The sequence below is a fragment of the Sinohyriopsis cumingii genome, chromosome 6, assembly GCF_028554795.1.
Source record: "Sinohyriopsis cumingii isolate HCF-2022 chromosome 6, ASM2855479v2, whole genome shotgun sequence".
NCBI lineage: Eukaryota > Metazoa > Mollusca > Bivalvia > Unionida > Unionidae > Sinohyriopsis > Sinohyriopsis cumingii.
The window spans coordinates 15586263-15610072 of record NC_142966.1 but is presented as its reverse complement, the minus strand read 5'-3'; the positions used below and the strand labels follow the sequence as shown (position 1 = coordinate 15610072).

Here is a 23810-nt window from a genome sequence, read left to right as displayed (position 1 = left end):
TTTAATGTATATTTACTTGTGTGTTCTGCTTATCACTGTTTTGTTGATCTTCATGTCATACTTTGGACAGGTGTTGTTAAGGTGACAAACATGAGTTTGAAGGTCTTTTCTAAATAAAATAAATAAAGGGAGAATTATTTTACTTGGGACATTAAAATTAATAATTGTCATCATCATACTTGTAGACTTTAACATGCACCATACAGTGTCTGTTAGGTTGACACAGGTGTTCAATTTGCATTAATTTTGTTTTTGTTTGGACACTTTGGATATGGTTTCCATAGATGAGTATATATTGATGCAAGTTCATGTATGTAGTGCAAATAGATGTATGTTGCGTTATGTATGACATGTTGCATAGCTACATACTTTGTCCTTTTTTCTATAGGAAATCATCATGTTGCATTTCAGTGCACTATGCAACACAATAAGTGACATGAATGCATAAAGTGTTAGGTTCAAGTTCCTTAGGAGTCTTTCAGCTTTAAATTTACACATCTGTGCTCTTGGGCATGTTTATAATTGTGTAAATTCAGTTCAATTTAGTATGCTTAGATGTACGTTTAGTCATTAATTGTGTTTTCAGTATTAAAAATCTTACTCCACTAATATCCTTTGCAGGTAAATGGTGGTATGCAGACTGCTTTCAGAATCGTCCAGCTGCAGCTTTTTTATTGGCATCTCCTACACGTGGTAAACCTTTTCATATGTTTATTTTCAACTGACTTCTTAATTATTAGGAATGTATAGATTGTAGTACATGGAGTTAAGTGCGCATACTGTTCCGGCTGTACATATTCTGAGGTTTGCTAGGAAACCTTGGATAAATATTCCTAGGAAAAACCTCGGAGTATTGGTTACTGACTTTCTGAGGTAATAGTCCAAGGACAAAAAATTTTGTATACCATTGTCCAAGGGTTTTATTCTGAAATGTCCAAGGTTGACCTCGGACTTCCAAGGTTTTTTGTAAGCAATACTCTGAGGTTTCCTAGCTAAACGAAGATGCTGTAGTGTTTCTGATATTATTAATAAGGGTAGATCCATTATTGACTTAATGCATTCTTAAAGATGGACTGCAACAAATAATCACTTTATTTACAAACTCAACATGTTCTAGGAAAAGCAAACATTATCTGATGCTTTGTCTTGTTTACAGATGTCCAACATTGTGGGAGTCGCTCCACTGGCAGACGAAGTACCCAAAGTATTCCCATGGAGCTCAGAAGTAATTTTTTCATCTGTACTAGTCCATGTGACCAGTGGAACTGGACTTCATGCAGTACTTCACAGCTAGTGCATGAAACAGGTCTGGTAACCTTCTACCAATTCCTTACTCTAATTGGAATACCTTCCAATACTGTGTTGTTGCCATTATTACAGACGATATGTGGCCGTGCTTTATTGTTGATTGTTATCATCATGTGCAATTTAAGTATATCGGATAAAGATAATTCTAGAATGTTCAGTTATTGTTTGACTTTAACCCTTCCACAGGACTCAGTATCTCAGACATGTGTATCGACCAAACCTGGATTGAGTGATTTGTACCAGTCTGCTTTGAAAAAGGATCCATTTCGACATGGTGTCATGCACAATTGTCCCCACTGTGCTGCACTCAGCTTTTCATAGGTTACTTGGTTAGTTTAGAGTTCTCTCTGCTGCTTTGTCCTTAACAGAGCATTCTGTACTATAGTCAAGACCATATTTCAATTCACCTGTGTTCCAAATTCATTTTACTGTAGGGTGTGGTAGCAAAGAATTGTCTCTCCCTCAGAATTGATGCTGCAGCATTAGTGGGTGCACAGAGACTCAAATATTTAATTTAGGTTTTGGGAAGATGGTCATCAGAGTGCTACCAGTGTTACATTCACACATCTCAGACTACAAGAATTGGGCCGTTTCGCTTTGGGTCAGTGACTTAGGTGGTAATTTACCTTCACTGCTTAGCTGAATATTGTTCTGATTGTGTAAGTATAATTGACTTTTTCAAGATTTTGAGTCAGTAGCATAAGATGATAAGAGCACATTTCAATGACAAATCTATCTTAGAAAGTTCAGAGATATTATTGTTTTACTTGTCATTCTACTTTAGGCATAAATTGTTGTCGGGTGAGTTTCCAGTCTAGAGCTAGGTGTGAGGCTTGTCTTGGTGTCATATTGTGTTTTCGCATTGTCTGTGCTACTCCATGTATCCATCTTGTTCTTGGTCATTGCCCAATACTTCCAATACTTCCTTCTGTAATCCTAAAACTCGGCGACCTTGTGAACACCAAATCTCCTACTTTCTAATCTTCGATTGCCTTTCTCAGCTGAACAATATTTAGGAGGCTTTTCCGGTAATAGGATTATCATATAAATAATGCAAACAAGCTCATGGCGATTGATGAATCCACTCCTTATAATGCAGGTTTTCATAGACCTGTTATTTTTAAGCAGATCACTTTCGAATTTATTATTATGGCACGTACAAGACTGATTGATGAATTGGCTGCTGTGATTGGATAATTCCATGCTCTGCAATGAATGGAAGAATGCGAAAGAAATATTTTCTAGAACTTTTCACAACTTCTTAATATTTTCTTAATTTAAAGTTAGTAGATTAGGATCTGCTATGAGTATTGCATGGGGTCCTTCCATTAACTCAAGTTTTTTTTAAATATGGTCAGATTATCTCCCAGATTCTGATCACCGCAGAACGGAAGTGTCATATCAGGCCAGAAAAAATAGTTTCCGGTCAGCCAGCCTTACTTGTTGCCTACCCTAGCACTTTTTCCCTGGAGTAAAAGTAAAAAAATAAAAATTTTAAAATTATCGACAGAACTTGAAGTGCTTAGTCCATTATATATATATATATATATATATATATATATATATATATATATATATATATATATATATATATATATTATATATATATATAATATATATATATATATAATCATAATGATATATTGGTTTTACCCCACCCCCAAACCTATCTAGCTACCCTTATTTTAAAACCAGTGCAACAGAAATACACATGGTGGTGGGGTGGGTGTGTCTCATAAACAAAAGGAGGCTTTAACAAAGCACAGACAATATCTTTGTTTCTAAGACAAGCAGGGTCAAGTAGCAGAATTCATTTACAATTGCATATGAAGAAAAGAAATCCATTGGTGAAGTAGCTATTGAAGTTCAGAGATACCTCCTCAACAGATAAACTTGCCATGTACAGTGTATCCCTCAGGGGTGTAAAGCTGAGGGTTAAAAAAAACCCTTGGTGTCAGAACTGGGGGTCAAATAAAAAATGTGGGGGTCAAAAATGTACTGACAAATTTTCATCTGACTCATACTTTTTCAGCTTCTAATAAGTTACACTTGAACTTTATGATCTTTTCTTGCAGCAAAGTTAAAAACCGCAAAAACATCTGCAATGACCCCTTGTCTGTGTAATCCAAATAAACGCACTTATCTCTGCAAGTTTACTGATTTTTTTTGTTGTGAAAGAATGTCTTGGGTTATAATGTTTTCTCCAGATATCTTATGGTGAACGAGGGAAGATTTTTTAAAATTCTTAAACCCTGCCACGAAAGGATTATTCACTTTTGCTGTCTTCACAATCACGCGATCACAAGTCACACCGGGAATCCTAATGGATGTGCTGTATTTCAGTCAGGGGAATTATTTTCTCCATTTTTCATTAAAGTTAGATCCACAGTTACTCTTTTGTGTTCTGCTTCTTTCACTTTCTTCACTAATGATTCTTAGTTCACGACGTTTTAATCTGGAGATTACTCTCTAATGCAACAAACATTGAGGTTAAACATCAAGGACACGGGGCCCCGAGTGGCCGAGTGGTCTAAAGCGCTCTCCGTTACGGATCACTGCCATCTCACCTCTGTCTGCGTGGGTTCGAGTCTAGGATTCTGCCAATGTGGGTATGTGAGAAAGCTTGCCAGTAGCTTCTCGTGGGTCGGTGGTTCTTCCCGGGGTTTTCCCGGGTTCTTCCTCCACCATTAATACTGGCCGCCATGCATAGCCTATCGTGTGCTGAAAAATGGCGTTAAACCCCACAACAACAACAACAACAACATCAAGGACACATGGTACTAATTATACGGAAGAACTGTGAACTGTGAACCAGTCTAGAAATGGGTGAACAAATAATAGAGTATTTACGGGTTTGGTGGTCCATAATTGGTTAATAATGAAAATTAAAATTTAAGTAAAAATATCTTTTGAGAGCTTATCCTATATGTAATTTAAAAAAAATATACACAAATTTCTACTGTTGCAATTTTAGTATTTTTACAGGCTTGACTCAGGAGTACTCAATAATGAAAGTAGCACCTGATTCATTTGGTGCAGAATCAATAACATGTGTTTCATGCGCATATAGATAAACAAAATGCCGTGGCTCATATGGTGTTCTCCACACATAAGCTTGCACCAAGGTTAGATGTGCATGGAGAATTATAGGTCTCATCATCAGCACCCAGAAATTTTAAGTTATTGAATTTTGAATATGATAGTGTTTCCATATGTTTACTATTGGAGTTGAATTAGTACCAGAGTCCTCAAGATGGCATCTTGCTGAGCTCGATGGAAATCGTGTGAGGGCTCACAAGATTAGGTCAAGCTACTCTGTCATAACATTGCCTATGCTAGTCTGGTTTCTTATTTCTTATGTTCCCTGCATTGCTCTATGCAGGTTATTTTCTAACAATTGAATCTAGAGTAAAGACTTACAAGCTTAAAAGTCCATTTCCTAGCTAAAAATTTTATAAGTCTACACTTCCAAGCTAGGTCCAAGTTAAGAAATGACCAAGTTCTTATGTCCTAGTTATTTTTTTTAATGTCCATGGGTTGCTTATAAAACCTTGGACAAAATATCAGCATTGTCCAAGGTTTCCTAGGTTTTCCTTGGAAAACCATGGAAAAACCTTGTATGTCCAAGGTTTTAGCTCAGAATTCCAAGTATAACCTTGGAAAATTTACAGCCAGGGTAATTAACAGTCTGATGTATAGTACTCGCATGCCAGTCAATTTTGAGCTTGAAGGTTATGTAGCTACATGGTGCAAACAGTTGTTAAAGTGGTCGACCAGAAATGATACCTTAGGAAACATTTACACATTCCTTGATAATGTTTTTAAAACTTCATACTTTGAGCATGTTGGATTTGGATATTTCATAGTCAAATGTGATGATTTGTCTTGTTTACAGATGTAAAAATTCATGACAGCCCATCCACAGGCAGACAAAGCACCCATATTGTGCCAGTAGCTCACAGAAGCAATGTGGTTCTCAATACCACCAATGATTTCATGTGGGACTTGAATTTAAGCTGTAATAAGCAGTAAGCATGTGAAACAGGTTGGCAGAATTTGTACTGATTCCTCACTCTGAGTTGTTTAAGCTCAAACACTATGGGTGCCATTATTAGAGAAGATATGTGAATGTAATTCATTGTTCTTGTTATCATCACTTTCAGCTTAAATATACCACAAAATAAAACTTTTGTCTTGTATGGCATAACATTTCAGAGCCAGTATCAAATATCCTTTGGATTCAGACAGAGGATACAATTCTCATGACATTTATAGATGCAGTGAAACAAACCCAGACATGGATCAGGTGGTATTGGTATCCAGTTCCAACTCCATTCTTGATGGATATGTGTGCCAAATTGACCACTGGGATGTTTGGTACTTAAAGTGATTCGATTGGGAAAACTACTTGTACTTTGGCATTGTTCGGTTTTAATTGTTGTTGAGGATTTACAGTTGTTGTCAACTTTAATCCTGCCACAGGACTATATATCTCAGTACTGCCACAGTACTATGAATCTCAGACCTGTGGATCCAGTTGTACCGATTTGCTTTGAAAAAGGACCCATTCAGACATTGTGGCATGCTCAATTTTCCCTGTTCAAGCCATTCAGCAGTACTTAACTTCTAATAGATCACTAGCCCAGCTTATATTTTTCTTTTCCACAATATGTTACCCAGTCATAATGTCTTAGGAGAACTATTACTTCCTCGCAAATCCAGCACTCCCAGGTTAAAACTTTTAGCTAAAAGCTAAAAGTTATCTGCCCACCTAGGTATCAGTTAGAGTGATCTCTCCCTGATACCATGATTGGCACGAAATCCCATGAAATGGTTACTATTTCTGCTCATGCGAGTAGCACACTCTCTACAGACTGAATGGCCAGTCACAGAATCCATACATGCAGTTGGCAAGTTTTCTACCCGAAATTAAGTTGGAGTTTCATCTTTGAAGTTAAGGGTACTCCATCCATAAATTTCCAACTTTTTTGTTCTTTTTATTTTTGTCGACAGAGTTTCCTGACTAATGTTACCATTTTGGGGTCTTCACACTCTTAGGTGCCGTTGGTACATACCTGCACAGGTCATGATAGCATCCCCTCACATTGCTATAACCATATTAATAAATGTATGTCATGGGTGTGGTATGGAAAACTTGTTTAATGTTGCTGTGTAATTTCTGCCTAGTCAGGATGCATACAGTTAAGTTTCTGTATTATCTTGTCTTAGCATCTAATTCATAGATATATGACACTTTACTGATTTTAGCTGTATACAACATCATTGAGAATTTCCTACAGGTATCATGGTCTCATAGTGGATATTGTAGCATCTACTTCATAAGGATCAATAATGTTGCTCCATTTCCTTTTTTATGTGCAGGTTTTGTGTGTAATATAGAATTTTTTTTTATTTTACTATGTAGCTTTCACTATGGTCGGATAAGTACAGGTAAGTTTTCTATACATGGTTTACTCAATAGCATCCAGCTCATACCTGTAATTACTGTAAGTGACACTTCAGTGATTTTACTTGTATAGGTAGTCAAAGCATCAGCCTTCATACAGGTAAGTTGTTACTAGAATTGATTATTCTGCTTCCACTTCATACATGTAGTTACTGTAAGAGATACTTGAGTGATTTTACTTATATCGGCTCAGGTTACTTGTGACTAAAATTGATTATTAGCATCCATTTTGTAAATATTAATAGTAGTGCTATATTTCTCTACCTGTACGAGCCACTTTACAGGTATTTATCATAGTAGGTAACTCTGCACAGATACCCTAGATTCATAAAGCAGTACAGCGAAGCATTTCCTGTGTACAACACAGTCTATACAGGCATTCCCATGGATCAGTTTAACCTGCATAGTGCTGCCAAGCACTTGTGGACGATGTTCTCTTTATGAAGGCACTCATGGATCAATCTAACTCACATATTACCTCTAGTCACTTCTGGTGTATGATGTCCTTTTTGGTGCTTCAGTTCCTAAGAAATGTCTCTTCACTCACCCTCAAAACTCTGCCACTCAGAGGAAGCCTTTACTTAGCAACACCTTATAAAGGAAGGGATTTATTCCTAACATGCTGCAAGTGTAGTGAGCCACCATCCTTGACATTCTTCTCCAACTGCTTTCCAGGTAGCACAAGAGACATTGGCTTCACTACCTTAATCCAAAACCAACAAAAGCTAACCCGAAAATTCTCTCTTATGTTAATAGATCTTACTACGATGAGTGAAATTCTGCTTTACAGGGTTGGACTAAGAAGTTTTCCACCCACTCTTATCAGAGTTCTGTCCTCTTTCCATCAGCTACCAGGTCTACAGTTCCAACATCAGGTGATCATTGTCTGTGGAAGAATATACTATTGTTGCTTCCACAATCTGACAAATTACTAATATTTTGGGACTTCTTACATTGTCACATACAAGTTCCATGTGTCTACAGATGTTTTTTCTCACATATGCCTTCTCTGTTCTCCATTTGGAGTTGATTTGTAAAATCGTGACAGTGAGATCAACATGGAATCTAATATCAATGGCTATCTTCAACAGGCAGAACATAGATTACCTTCTCCCACCCCAGATCTCAATGGAATACATGGTAGCATGTTATAAAAGGGTGGCCCAACATACTGTTTGTATGGCTGTAACAGTAGCTATGAACTTACAACAGGTGGAATGAGATGCAATGCTGCCACCGCCTTTCTTAATGACCATCATTAGCCATGCTATACTCACAACCTTCATCATGTAATCTCTTCTTTAATGAGCAGGTTGACAGAATTTGCATCCAGACACCCAGTATGCTTTCTTTCCATAACTCATAGTCTCGGCTGCAGTGGAGGGATTTGAAAGGCAACCAAAAAAAATGTTGCGGGAATGTCCCTAGAACACAATGTACTGTAAAGCAGTCCTACCAAATTTCCAACCGTCGAAAACCACAAAGCAGGACCTATAACTTGGTCTTCAGCCTTAGCACATTCAGTCAACTCTGTTATGCTCTTGGCTTTGCAATGGAATGCAACATTGGGTTCTAATGCTATTCATTGTGGGGACTGCACAATCACTGTGGACTTGCAAAAAGCAAATCCCGACTTACATGGCTTTGAAAAGTTTTGTGATTAGCAGGTTACAAAGCAGAAGGTCAGTTATAGTTTGGAGCAATACATGATTTCACTTGTTACCCTCCTTTTTAATTCTCAATTTCCTTGTGAACAGGAAATCTCCGACCTTGTACACTTTCAAGAACTCAGTCGACTAGGTTTGGAATCAATGTTCAAGTACAAGAATGTTTACCCTAGGAATGAGAATTGAGTTCATGCAATGGAAGATACCTTGTCTGCATGGAGCAATCCATTTGCTAGTCTAGGAGCATTCCTTCACCTGCCAAGTTTTGCTCAAAGCCACAGTGGACACCTTAGCCTTTTGTTGTTTTCTTGGGCTTCTATAACATTGATGCTGTGATCCAAATGGAAACCAAACCTTTGACCATTGGACCAGCTTTCACAATTTGCAAAATACGAGGTTGCATCTCAAAGGATGGAAACCACACTGGACTAGTGTTGGGATACCTCTGCAAATATAACCTCCGAAAATCATTATCACTATGAATGCAAACACAGAAGACTAGGGGAGCAAGTCTCCCACATTGGTTGAGTCTGAGACTCAGGTCCACACATTATAAAAATCCAGTCTGGTGAGATTTTACCATTTTCACGCAGTAGTAACCAATGCAGCAGTAGTGATAAAATGAAAATGGTTTTAGATTGCTCTTTGTTCGTCTTTAAAATTTATCAGTTTTATGCAAGATGTTAAAATTATTCACAAATTAATGAGTATGGAATATTTTGAGAAATTGATACAGATGCTGTGTTGTTGTTTTTTGTTTTGGGTTTAACACCATTTCTCAGTGTAAGACAGACTATATATGGCATCCTGTATAACTGGTGGAAGAAGAACCATGCAAATATTTTATTCTTCTTGTGAAACACATGCTGTTTATATAGATAGGTATGTCATCTAATCAGCAACCTTCATTCTTTTACTGTACCACCATACAATTGCTAGTTCTGAGATCATGAGATACTTGGTTGCCTGTGACTTACAAAAGAAGATGAAATGCAATTTAACGTTTGTGCATCAGAAATTTTAAAAATTAAATTCCAAAGTTATCTTTTGTAGGTGCTTGGTGTTATACAGAGTGCTATCAGAATTACCCTGTACTAGATCTGATGTTGATACCTTCTCCTTCGCACAATAAGTTTATCTTTTTACTAGCTTTGAGTATCACAAAACTGAGGTGAATGTGGATATTTCCACTTGAACCCTTTGCACTGTATTCATTCTTTGTTGTTCTCCCATCATACAAAAGATAAAAAATATATTCCCTACTGTGTTAGAAAATTGGCTGTAGACACAAAGAAAGTGTCTTTTTTCGTTGCATCAGAGCAAACATTTGTCATTTGAATGATTTGTGCATGGAAATATAGGAGGTTGGTACAAAGAAAGTGCCTTTTTTCATTATATCAGATCAGACATTGGTCATTTAAATGATTTATATCCTGGAAGTGGAGGATGAATCAATATAAATTTATCTGTGAAATATTTTTCATCTGCTCCACACAGCTGAAAGAACAAACTAATAAGTAAGCTGCTAAGCTCTTCCCTAAAAGAATGAGGCACAATCAGTGTAACAATAATCCTTTAACCTTATCTTAGAAATGAATTTAAAATATAATCTAATCATATATAACATTGTCTTTTGTATTTTATGTTGATTTACTGCTCAACATAATCAATAAAATGGATGTCACAAAAAAATCCCACATTTGAAAAAGCTCAAGCACCTATGTTAAAGTGGGATTCAACCTGTTTGTACATCACCTCAAGATGTTGGATGCAATTTGCTATTCAGACACGTACAATGGTTACCCAAAAATGATCTGTTTTCTGTAGTTTCTTCAACACAAGGACTGCACACTACCAAACATGCTTTGGGTTTTTGAAGTGCATTGGTACTATGATTCTTCAACATGTTTGAATATTTTTAAAAGAATGCATAACTTTGTAACATGCCCAATTCTAAATATACTTGCATCAGGACAGCATTATTTTTAGAAGACTGTTCTTTCTTGTTCCAGGAATGGGGATGAAAGATTGCTTCCCATACAACACAAAAGTCAGTTTGAAAGAAATGGTAATGCAGCTGGATGCTTCTTCATTCCAGCACAACTTCCAACCCATGGTTTTTGCAGTTGGTGAGCCAAATCCATTTTCACCTCAGACAGACCATCCTAACAGTGTTCCTGATCTCAACAACGAACTCATTAGATTAGGGACATTTTCAAATTTCACAGGCAACTGTTTTGGTATCAAACTTGCAAGAGCTGGATTTTATTACACATCATCCAACTATGTGAGATGTTATTTGTGTGGGTTTGCAAAAAATGACTGGGTTAATGATGATAATCCATTATCCATACATCATAATGCTTCGCCCAATTGTTGCTTCTTTCAAAGAAATGAGGATGTAAATGTGCCAGTATCTCATGTATTCAGAGAGCTTTTGAGATATACAAGTAACGTATTTGAAAGGGGAGGTGTTGTAAATGACCAGTCACCAGAAGTCAATCGCACACTGGACTGGCTACCATTTTGAAAATAAATGTTTTTTAAACAGAATAATGAACAACTTCATTAGAAAAAGCGCATTATTAAAAATTATTATCGATGTGATTGTAAAATGAGGATTCAGTCCATAAACAGCCCAGTTCCCTAACGCCACTCCTACCCCCCCCATTTTTTTCTCGATGTCAAAACGATTTTTTTCAATTTTTGGAGGTCCCTCAGTAACTCGCGCCTCACTTATAGTGAGGTCTATGTTTGTGGACCCCATTGTGTGCACGTTATCGAGGAATAGGTGTATTAAGAAATTTACCACATATTATGTTTGACCCATCTGTTTACAATTTCACTTTTTCTCCCCTTTCTAAGTTTTTGAGTATTTCTCATAAACTCATTGTTTGGACAAGCACATTTCCAGGTCTCTTGCAGGAAGAGAAAACAATGATTGGTAGATAAGTAAGCATAGGGAATTACATCATGCTTTTTGAAAATAATTATTATTCTGATAAATGTAACAATTTAATAAATCTGGTTTCATTCAAATCAATATAAATTAGTCATATTTGACCTAATTTTGAAATTAAATAATTTGCAGTGATTCATTTATAATTTAGAATGATTTATGGATAATTTTTGTCTCATTCCCAAATGTGTGATACATAACACCCATGTAAGAACAGCATATGTAATACACCTATCACATACAAGTGCATTTATTGACATTGATGATGGCTTCATTATGCCTATGATTTTATAAATGTTTCTTATTGAGTTAATATTGAACAAAATTGCTGGTTTATAAATGGTAATATTTGCTGTACATTAAACTATTTATCCTATTTACAATGGCATCAAAACTTTAGAAACTTTCTGTACAAATGATATGTCATCATGTTTTAACACTATCTCCTAGCAATGAATGATGTAAAGAATCCATCATATGAATTAGTATGGGATAGGCAAATCACATACTTGGAATTAGAATTTTCCTATCCAATGCATGTGCATATGCAATCTGAATAAAATCAGATCTCCATGTTTTGGTGACCTTTGGTATTTCCAGTCCACTCATATTTAGTACTCTATCTGATAAAGCATTGCAAGTTTGTGTTAAAGAGGTTATCATTAATAATTATATATTCCGAATGACTTGCATCACTTCCAGAAATTTGAAAGTTGTGATTTGATTGGTGAACAAGGCCAGCAGAACAAGGCCTCTTATTGTCTTATTGGTGTCTGTCAGATCATCATGTAGGACTGCTGAGATCTGATTTTAATCAGATTGGTGTGTGTTATGTTTTGCTGAATAATACAAAGCAAAGGTTTGGTCTGACTACTTTAATGGCTAGATTACAACTGACTCAGATAGAGAAAACATGCACACTAGTTTCTCACGCTAATGTTATCATAAGGCATATAGGGTTACAACTGAGTGTGGAGCCTGGAGCTGAACTCAGGTGACCTGTAACTGCCAGATCTTGTGTAGCAACAGGATGTCAGAACCATATACTGTGTTAGAGAGAGTTCTAGTTTGTAATTATATATTCCAAATGATGTGCATTACTTTCAGAAATTTGAAAGTTGTGGTTTGATTGGTGAACAAGTCCAAAAGAACAAAACCTCTTATTGGTGTCTCTGATTTTATCAACCTGCAATATATGATTGGGGGTGGGCATGCAGGGTGAAGAGTAAATGTCAAGTTAAAATATAAAAATCATACTACTAGATAGGAATTGTAAAGCTGCCATAGTAATAGTTTAGTTAATCAAATTCAGCAGTTTTGAAGATAACAAGTAAATCCTTTCTTAATAAATTGATAAAATTGTTTTTTTGGTGATAAATCATTCATTTGAAAATTATATATTCGATTTTCAAAAATCTGTTGTATTGATTTATTTCTTTCATCACTTATTCATTTGAAGATAAAAGCAAAGATTTGTCACCAGTGTGGGGTATGTAAAAAAGCTTGCCATGGGTCGGAGTCTTCCTGGGTTCCTCCACCAAATATGCCAACCACTAATTTGTGCCTATCATATGCAGAAGAATGTTATTAAACCATACAAAAACAAACCATAAATTAGCCTTTGAATATTTTTGTCAGTTGGCCCAACCTTTATCCTGCAATATTTTAATGAAGTTTGCAATTAACTGCATAATCCTTCTGGTTCATACAACATATGATGTGTTAGAACTTTGATATAACACTGTTATATTTAGGGAAAGGTTTATGAAAAAGTTGTTAAATCCAGTAGATGAAACTGCGCATACAGTGAGTTTAAATATTTGTTTATCTGTGTTACCTACCAAATTATCAAGATTTTTTCCAACACTTTTAGACATCACTGTTCACATTATTTATTGGAAAAATTGCATAATCTTATTAATGACATAGATTAGAATCATTTCATGTGAATGTCAGTTGGAATATTGTTACCCTTGAAATAATGTATTTAATGCAGATGTAAGCTAAGTAATATTTTCATTCAGATAAAATACTTGTATATATTACAAGCAGCCAAATTGGTCCTGAGATAGTTGGCTCGTTTTGCTGACATTGGCCTAAAAGTCTGATACATCAGCAGTTTATCAAGTAATCTGGATCAGTAGGATGATTCTGGCAAATTTGGTCAGATTCTATTTATTAGTTTTGGCGATAAAGTCTTTTCAAGGTATACCATAGTTTTAGTATTGAACACCATGTTTGATAGAAATTAGTCATCATTTGTACACATCCAAGAGATTTCAGTGCCAGGATACATTGTTATATTTGGTTAACTTATGTAGAAGTCAGTTGATAAAAGGTATTTGATCTTTTTTGTAATGGCTGCTATATTTGATAATTGATGACATAATTTTTATAAATTAAAAGGTCTTGATGCCAGAATGTTCTTTAATAAATTTTCTTTTAATTTTGTTCCGAGTGCTTAAGAGACATTTTTATGAATTTCTGATATTGTCTTTAAGGTGTATCGGCATAATTTTTATATTGTTTTGTTGGCATTAATGGCACTTTTAACACATTATTGACTATATAATGCTGAGAAAATGGAAGCTATTTGTATTTCTCCTTCAAATAGTAACCCAGTCACATTAACATTGGAGATGTGAACTTACTACCTCCTAAATCCAGCCTTCCAGAAATACAGAAACTTATTTTCCATCTGTAACATATAGAGAAAGGGCAATAACCCTTACTCATGGCCTCCCCTTGATGCTGCCAAGTGTCTCTAGTTTTAAGCTTTCCCTGTTGTTCAGTCAAAATTGTTCAAAGACCTTCCAAGAATCCATTTGATAAACTTCCAGCCCTTGATAAGCTTTTTGTGGCCATCAGTATAGCTCCCCTTCTATCCATAATGTGCACAAAAAGGTTTTCCACTTAACATTAGAGCTGGTTTGAAACGTCACCACTTCATAGATGTTGGATCTCGCATCATTAGTGATTTTTTGGGTTGCAGAGAAATTAGGTAATGTGCATGCATCAGTGTCCACAGCCTAGATCCCAGAGTCATTAACAGAGCAGCCCACCATTCCATTGGGAGAGCCCTGACTTTTTCTGCTAATATTGACCTAGTGTGATGAGATGGTTGTTTACAAACAGCAACTTTAAAATCACATGACACCCTGACAACAACACCTTTTGGGTCACCCCTGCTCTTGGGAAGCATGATAGAGGAAGTGCAGAGATAGGCAGCCCAACAACTGCCACTCCAACTTACAGCTCAGCCTCAGTAACCCTGTAGTCCCAATCAGTCTCTAGCTTAAAGGAGAGTCCATCAGCATCAGCGAGACAATTGATTTTTCTCTGGACAGGCATGACTCCAATCCAGTATCAGGTGACAGCATCCTCTCAGTTTAGGAGGGAACCTTATGGGGGCTTTCACACCCTAAACCACCAAACTCCCGTTGTTGACTTGCCACCCTGACCACCTACCAGGCCTTGCTAACATCAACACAACCTTCATTATGGGCATTCCTAGCACTTTCTCTGGGATCACCCACTTTTTTGTTGGTAAATAGAGTTCAGTAACTCTCTTAACTATTTTGTGATTGTCATGGGCTACATGACTGTCGGCTGTGCTGAGTTCAAGTGATGACAGTGGGTTGTCTTCCTTCATTCAGCCTTCTACCCTTGAAGGATGCCTAAGGTATAGGTAGGATGCTTAGCATTCCCTCCTCATATTACCTATTCTCCAAATTTTAATGTGGAATGTAGTTGAAGGAGAAAGCAGATTTTCTAATTATATTGAGTTTCTCTGAAAATACTTACCCAGTTATATTACTTAGCACCCTCCCACATCCCCACCATGTGAGCATACTCAGTGATCCATTGCTCAGCTTAAAACTAGCAACATCTAGCAGCATCAAGAGGAGGTAATTGGTAAGGATTATTGCCCTATTCTTTATGATTTTTTATGGCTGGATTCTGTGGCCATTTTTGTCTCCTTCTGCAGCAGTACTCACCACATTCCCCAAGTCATTTATGTATTGCACGCTTATATCCCTAATGTTAATGTAATCTAGTATGTTTGGAGAAACACAATTTTCTTACAAAGTTTGCTTTCCAAAGCAAATACTGAAGTAGCTGATCCAAACTGACATGGCAGGTATCAAACCTGCAACCCTTGAATTATGAAGCCAAGATTATACTGCAGCTCTCTGGCACAATTTGTACAAAGAAAGGCCTTGATACCATTGTGCTGTTAAAGTTGGTCACATTCAGAATATAGTTTTACAGTAATTTTAGTAATTGCTTGACAACAGTATGGGTTTTTTGTGACTGCTGCCATATATCTTTTTTGAAAGTTTGGCCAAATTGTGTTCAGAAGATTGTTTTAGGAAAAGTTGCTTGGAGAATTATATTTTTCAAAAATGGCACAGTTGAAAGGTGTTAATACCAAAATGCTGTATGTAAAATGTGTTTCTAATTGGTTTAGTAGTTTTTGAGATTAAATATAATTGTACCTATTGTTGATGGACAAACAATGAAAGATGAAAGCTAGCTGTGGTGTAAACTGCATCCTTGTAAGGAAACTTAAATTTCTTTTCGCAATTTATCAACAAACATGATTGTTTTTCACAAGATTATGCATGAGATAATGCAAAAATTCATTATTTGGGCTCATTTATATAGATCTGATTCACTTATACGAACAAGACCTATCTCACTTAGTAATAACATGGCAAGTTTACCTGCAGAATTAAATGTTCTGATTACAAAGCTGAATCTTAAGAGTTTCAGATACTTGTGGTTTCTCTTGAAGTAGAGAACTCTTTACCAAAAGAATTCATATTTAGATGAAACTTTAAAAATAAATTGTAGCAGTTGAATATGCACATATATGGTAAGAATTTAAGAATTTTGCTTGCTTTTAGTGACAGCGATTTTTTCAAAATTTGTAGCAAAAATTCCAAGGGAAGTAACTTGGATCCTTTGACTCATGAGAAACTTTTTAATTTTGATTTTATTTCTTTGTCAATTATTTTGTTTTCTGAAATGATTGATTGCAAATTCATTTATGATTTCCCTTTAATGGCTGTATTTTTATTTAAATGTTAATGAGCCCAATTTCCTATAAACACTGGATTAAAGATGAAGAAAAATAAACTTTTCTTACTCATTCTTGTATGGAATAAAGAAGGGCAATTGGAGTACCAACAAACTCCATCAGCCTCCAGGAATGAGCAATTAGTGATTGAAGGGGAGTTCAAAATATATCAATCTGTTATTGTAGAATGGCATTTTAAATAGCTTTAACAAAATCTTTGTTGATTGTTTGATTATTATCATCTATAGAACAGGAAAGTTAATAATATATAAATAAGATGATATTGATTTGTCAAATTACGCGACTAAAGATGAACTTGCTGATGTTATGAACCTTACTGGTGTTGACCGAGATAAGTTATTTTTCAGAATAAATACGGTGTTTTAAAACGAGCAACATCAAATGGAATGATATAATTTGTAGAGTTCTTGGTGCTACTACAGATAACATTCCAGTATTTACTGACGGTGGTAGAATCAGAGACTCAAATATATCATTCGCAACTATTAGAAATGAAATTGCAAGAAGTGTTGCTAATCGTTTGCGGAACACCGTTGATACAATGACGGGCACACTCAGCATGAATGGAAATAAAATAATTGTTTTAAAGCATCCAACAACTAATGAAGATGCCGCGACAAAAAATATATGTAGACACAGTAGATACTAAATTATTCACACTACGATCAGAGTATGATGTTCAGGTAAATATGTTTTTAAATACTCGCAGAAATTTTCAAAAGCTCAATAAAGTAGCAGATGATTTCTTTGGCATTCCGTTGACTGCCGATGTAAGACTCATCGATATTAAAACAGCTATATCAGAAATTGAAACAATTAGAAAGAAACTAGAAGATGTCATAAGTGGGATTCCTGAGATTATTAAAAAATTAATCTAATTAAAATATCCCATGGGCAGATTTCCAGCATAGTATACACCACAATATCATTGGGATTCTCAACATGGTCACTGCAAAATAACACAATCAAACATACTGGTGTGTACAGGCTGTCTGTGTGCAAAATTTAAGATATTTACTACATATACCTAGCGTTATTCAACCGATAATTTTTCTGGAGTTGCATCTATCATACTAAATAAAGGAGATGAAGAAACATTCATGCTGTAAGCAGCGGATAAGAAATTAACCGCAACATCTTACTGGTGGTGTCTGGAATTCGTTGCTGAAACACCTCAGTTGGTTACTAAGTAAAATATAATGAGCACTTCAATCGACGTTCAAAACTTTAGGTATAATCAAGCATGTGAATGGCATACAAAATGAATAAATACCATTGAACAATACACTTTAAAAATAAAGAAATATCGCAGATGTGTAGTTATTGCTGATATAATTGTTTATTCAGTGTTTTCTTTTGTTGCTGGAACCGGTGTGTTATTATCAACAGTAATAATTATGGCACCAGTAGTTGTAACAATATGTATTTCAACTACAACAACAATTACCAACGAGAATTTTCCGAAAATACTCTAATCATGCAGAAAAATAGTCCCTCCTCCAGGTATTCTAAGACATAATAATCCATACATTGAAGGCCGTCATATTTCACCAGGAATCATTAATATAACTTCAATAATCGCAGTTAACCTTGTTTGTGATGTAATTGATGGCAATTTTCAAATAGATCTGGAAAAATCAAATCAAGCACAACAAGGATATATTTTATATACATTCACTCCGCAAGTACAAGAACATAAATCCTGTTTATCTATGATCTATTAATCCGTTATTATCAAGAATAAATTTCAAACTTACTGACCAATCTGGACATTTGATTGACCTACGTGGAGAATTTCTTAATATAAATATATATGTCAAATCTTAACAATTTTCAACCTCAGTGTGAAACCAGATTTATTTATTCTGATGACAAAATTATTTTTTTATGTGTAAAATTGTCAAGGAAAAGCTGTCAGATTTCTCATTGTTGAAGGGTTTAAACCACAGCACCCCTTTTTCTAATTGTTTTTAGAATTTTTGGATGAAACATAAACCAAAATGATGTTTTTTGATTAATTTTTGCAGATTTTGACGACTTTTCTTGATAAAAAACGACTAAATTAGGTATTTTTTAAAAAAACATGAATTTTGACTAATTTTCCTGAAAAACAACAAAATTTCGTAATATTTCATAAGTAATGATAAAAATATTTTTTCTAATTTTATTTTTATGTAAAATATTTTTCAATTAATGAAAAAATGTATAATGTACCAACATGTGAGGGTTTTCATACGCAATCAAATGCCATCAAAACAATAATGACACAATATCCAGTAAACACAGAACAATTTAGTGTTGACGTAGTTATTGATGAATACGGTAACGAAGACTTTTTATTGACACAGGAACAATTAGATTAACTGCGGCGAGAACATATTTCTGTGATCACATGTAATAGAGATCAGATTTTAAATTATGCACATTCCTGCATTAAACTCGATCTACTTCAAAAAAATATTGTCTAGTTCTGAATTTTTTAAAATAAAAATATTTTCTAGTTAGTATATTTGAAAAAGTAAAAAAAACACAAACAAAATATTATTTTACTGATTCTCACTAATCACTCTCACTAGTGACGTTGTTACTAGAATCATTTTCATAAACAGTTGTTTTCACTTTCAATATCTGATATATATTTTTTTCAGTTGTCTCGCGTGTATTTATAATCTTTTTGTTTCATATTCATCAGATAATTTTGATCTAATATTATCAATCGCGATAGAAAGAGGTACAAATTTTTCTACTTCTATATCTTTCACTGTTGATTGTAACATGATTTCGTGTATATTTTTCATTAATCAATATTCACATGATAGTGCGTATCCACCCTGAAATTTACGATTTGTAATGATTCAAAATCAGAAATGATCTTTTCAGGATCAAGTTGAATATTTATACCATCATTTTTTTATTTTTTATTGCAGAAATAATAGCATTAATATTTTCAAAATTCATTTTATTATATATATTTTATATATTTAAATTGTATTTTAAACAAAAAATAAACCATAGCATGGTGAGCGGTTATCATTCATGGGGTTCCATCATTGGACTTTGTACCTTCGATTGGGGCCTTTTTTGAGACCTTCTTATGGCCTTTTCGGCATCCCATGAGGCTTTTCCATTTGGCCGACATTCTTTCTGAATGTCCTTGTGGGGTACCATTCAGTGAGATTTAGAACTCACATCACGCTATGATTTATTTTTGGGGGCGTCACAAATTCTTTCATAAACATTCCTCCAGCGAATCTTCTAAACGAAACGAAATTTTAGAATATTCAGAAGGTTGTCTATGCCTTTCAATTTCATGTACACCCCCATATGAAACCCCGGGGAGAGTGCAAAACGGCACTCACCACGTTGCCTGATGTGGTGAGGAGGTTGTAGTTTTTGTTTTTGTGACCGAGTAATTCGTAAATATTGTGGTTGTTTTTGTTGTCGTTCTATTTGTTGCTGTGGTAGAGGAAGGTGATAGGAAGATTCTTGTTGTTAAAGTCGAAACTCCCAAAACCTATTTATTTCTTTAACATACTCATCATATACTTTGTCATTACTTTTGACCATGGGCTTGTCATAATAAAATATAATACAAACGATATAACCATTTAAAATAACTATCTTTATTTATGTTAGCATGCTCAGGTTCTAAAAGTTCAGACCTTCAAAAATAACTATCAAGTGGAACACGTGGAAAATCTTTCTCTTTAAGTTCTTTAATAACACCTTTTCTAATTTGTTATAGTTAATTCAACATTTTCTTTCCTTTAGGTTTGGATGCAAGATCGTTTTTTATTTCACTAATACCTTCAAGTATTTCTTCATCTGCAAAGGGTGGCTGAGCAGCAGCTATATCAGCTGGAAATGTTTGTAAAAGCTTTTTTGTTTTCTTAGTATCTTTAGCAGTCTGTTTTAACATTGGACGAAGACCTTCAGTAACTTCTACAACTCTTTCAGTAACTTTTGTAACAGGTTTGAATAATTTTTATGTATCCTCTGTAAATTCAACTTGTGCTTCTTGACGTTCTTGAAGTTTTTGTCTAAGAGAATCACAAACAGGCAAAAACTTTATGATTGCTTCTAATCTTTCTCTAGCGAATCTAGCTGTATAAGATTCAGCACCAGGTGCCATTATTGATATATAAATAATAATCTAATTATAGCAGCAGAGGAGGCACGACCTAAATAAGACGTCAGGCAGGTAAACAAAAAAATTATATTTTGATAACAATAAAGTGACTTAATTAGAGAAAAGTGGGAGAATTTCTCTCATTAGTGAAAGACTTTTTTTATTTTTTTTTGTATGAGGTTTTAGTTTTCAAAGTTACGTTTCAGCAAAAAGGTCTGTTCGCCTCCTCTGCAGCTTCTTTAACCACTGTGGTTTTATAATAATGTACTTAAAATCTTGGGTCAATAATGCCATAGCAAAGTGAGAAAAGTCACCATTGATTCTGTCAACTTAAGACTAGTGATCATAATAAACAAGCAAGGTGAAAGCTTGGAGTCCTTGACAGGGATGTAAATTCCTCCTGTATATGTATTATGAAATAAATTCCATCCAGGAGTCATTGAATCATTAGACAGTGCTTGTAAATAGTTCATACCTTTTTATATATGCAGTGTGTTTTATCAACATCTTGTTTTGCATGTTTGAATATTTTTTGTGTAGGCAGTTTGTATATATGTCAAAGTTATCAAGAAACAGATCATGGAACAGAGTTAAGAGAAAGTGATTTAGACATGCATTATTTCAGACATCATTTAAAGTTTTAATGCAAACAGGTCTTGTGCAATTTGATTTTATTAATTTAGCATTTTATAAACAAAATTTTGAATTTTTACAGATATAGTTTTATTCTTTATGTTTATTGAGTCCTCTGATGCTTCAGAATACTGCATAAAAAATGACAGATTCTCTCAACCATGACATCATTTAGTACCACAAAGTTTAGAAGCATCTTGGGGTAGTGTAGTGAGGCCTTTAAGTATTAGATGTAATACTATGTACATATCAATACATGTAAGTTAGTTATTTTGCATGCATTTGATTTTTGCAATACTTAACAAAGATATACATGTATCATGTCATGGAATTGTGTATATTTATTGCTTATGATTATTTGGAATAAAATATAATCAGGTTTTGTTTCTGTGTACAGCTCTACCTGAGGGTTGAAGGTGGTTTATCTATATCATACATTATGTTGATGTAGTGAGTTCAGTTCACTCCATGCTGCACGACCGATGTGCTTATGACGGGAAAACCAATTTACTTTGAACGCACAGGCCATGCATTGCAACATAGCCAGTGTACACATAAGCATATGGTATATTCAAATTTCACATCTCAGAAAGTCTTGTCAGTAAGCGGTCCACTTTATGGCTCAATATATGCAGCTGTAGAGCTGAAAAGGGGTAAAGGCCAAAAGGAGTGAAGGAGTGATAGAGCAATAGGGACACAGCTATGCTGTATCTTTGTGTCTGCACTGTACTGAAGGTGTTGTTTTATATGTGGTGCTAATTTGGGTTGGTATATAGCTGGTATGCTGCTGTCGGTGGTGATGTTGGCCCTGAAAATGATAGTGGTTATCTCAAGGTGAGGTACCAAAGCTTCAGGACCAATGGGTCTGCAGGGAACAGGAGGTTCTATGAATCCTTAGGCAGACTGAGGGGTGGACCATTTGTGGTGGCCCCTTGACAGACCGGCAGAGTGGTGGGGCTGAAATTACCTTGTGGTTATAAAACCAGTTATCACTGTTTGAGTAAAATCATATTATTGTTTTGAAATTCACATATCATTGGTTGAGTGATCAATTATTATTTCTTTTTGTGCTTAATTGTTTGTTTAATTTCATTTGATTTGTTATTGTTGACTGTTTGTTTTATATTACATATTACAATTCGTTCCAGTTAGTGACTGCATCATTTTTCATTATATTGTTTCAGTTATCATTCAGTTATTTAACTCAGTGCGCATCATGGTGTTAAAAATCCAGTCCTGGAATTTAAGTGCACGAGTTTGGGGTATGATTTTTTCTATCTTAAATCATCTATAAATAAACATCGTATTTTCATTTATCAATCTTAGTGTTTTCATTGTAATCTGACCCCAACCCAGTTCATCTTATTACACGTGTTCTATTTCAGCTTTTTAGTAATATTGTCAGTAATGGTGTACACAATTGCATATGATCATATTTACCAGCTTTTCAATAGTCCTTATGCAAAAGAGATGATCTGTTAAAAATTATGCAAGTTAGTAAAGATGTATTGATAACTATATCTGACTTAGTTAGATCTTGAGACATTATATAACATTCAGTGAGTTTTTCTTTTTGAAAAGGTTTTCATTTATTTTAAAGAAGACTTATTGTTCCAGCTTAAACACAAAAGTTATTTGTACAAGTATATTTATCATGTAAGCTTATAGATATTATTACATCTGCAAGAAGTCAGATTATTAAAGCATCATAATTGCGAAAAAATTCTGTTTGTACCATGAAATGATTCAGTGACTTCTAGAATGAAATAATTTTGGGATAACTTACACAGCAGGCACATTAAGGAATATTTGAGCTGAAAGTATTTCTTAGTAATCAGTCAGGGGTGTTTGTTTTTGTTGTTGTCAAGTTTGAATTATTACATGTCCTATCCGATAGCCTTTTTATGACTCTGATTATGGAATAGTGGCAGCATTCTTCTGTTACAATGTAACTGATCTTTACATCTGGTTGAAAAATCATGGTTAGATGGAAGACAAGTAAATTTCTGTTTAAACAAGCTCAAATACTGTTGAATAAAGAAAGCCAATTAAATAAATAGTAATTATTGAGAAAAAAAATTGTTGATCTGGATGGTGGAAATGATGCACACATGTTGAAATAATGTGATTTTTTAAAACTCTTTGCCTCCATTATAAGAAATTTAAAAATATGAGTTAAATGAATTGATATGATGAAATAAAGATATTTTCAACTAAAATGAACATGTTTGTTTTCTTTTTATGGTTTTATCTACAAAATATCAATATTGGCTACTGAAATATTCAAGTGAAATTTTTTTGTTTTGGTGGTTTTTTCATTCTCGTTTTTCAAAAAGAAAATATTTTATTAGCTGTAATGTGGAAGTTGTACTTCATTAGTGGCTGTAAGTCTATGAGGTTTGAGTATCAATGATACTATATAAATAAGATCTAAAATATTAATTGGATTATGTTTTGCTATTTTACTCTGACCTTTCCTATTATAATGCCATACAACATTTTTGTAAAAATTTATATCATCATTAAATTTCAATAAAATATTT

The 23810-nt window shown here is 34.6% G+C and overlaps 1 protein-coding gene across 1 annotated transcript; it reads left to right on the top strand.

The window, feature by feature from the left end:
• The first annotated feature begins 1190 nt into the window (after positions 1-1190).
• LOC149796417 (baculoviral IAP repeat-containing protein 3-like) lies at positions 1191-22583 on the top strand. The gene is made up of 2 exons (XM_089961080.1): positions 1191-1306; positions 10455-22583. The coding sequence occupies exons 1-2, from the start codon at positions 1213-1215 to the stop codon at positions 10970-10972; spliced, it is 612 nt and encodes a 203-aa protein (XP_089817206.1). The 5' UTR covers positions 1191-1212; the 3' UTR covers positions 10973-22583.
• Positions 22584-23810: the final 1227 nt, after the last annotated feature.

Coding starts and splice junctions, on each gene's coding strand:
- LOC149796417 (XM_089961080.1), top strand. CDS start 1,213: ATGGAGCTCAGAAGTAATTTTTTCATCTGTACTAGTCCATGTGACCAG. Junction 1,307..10,454: donor ACAGCTAGTGCATGAAACAG/GTCTGGTAACCT, acceptor TTCTTGTTCCAG/GAATGGGGATGAAAGATTGC.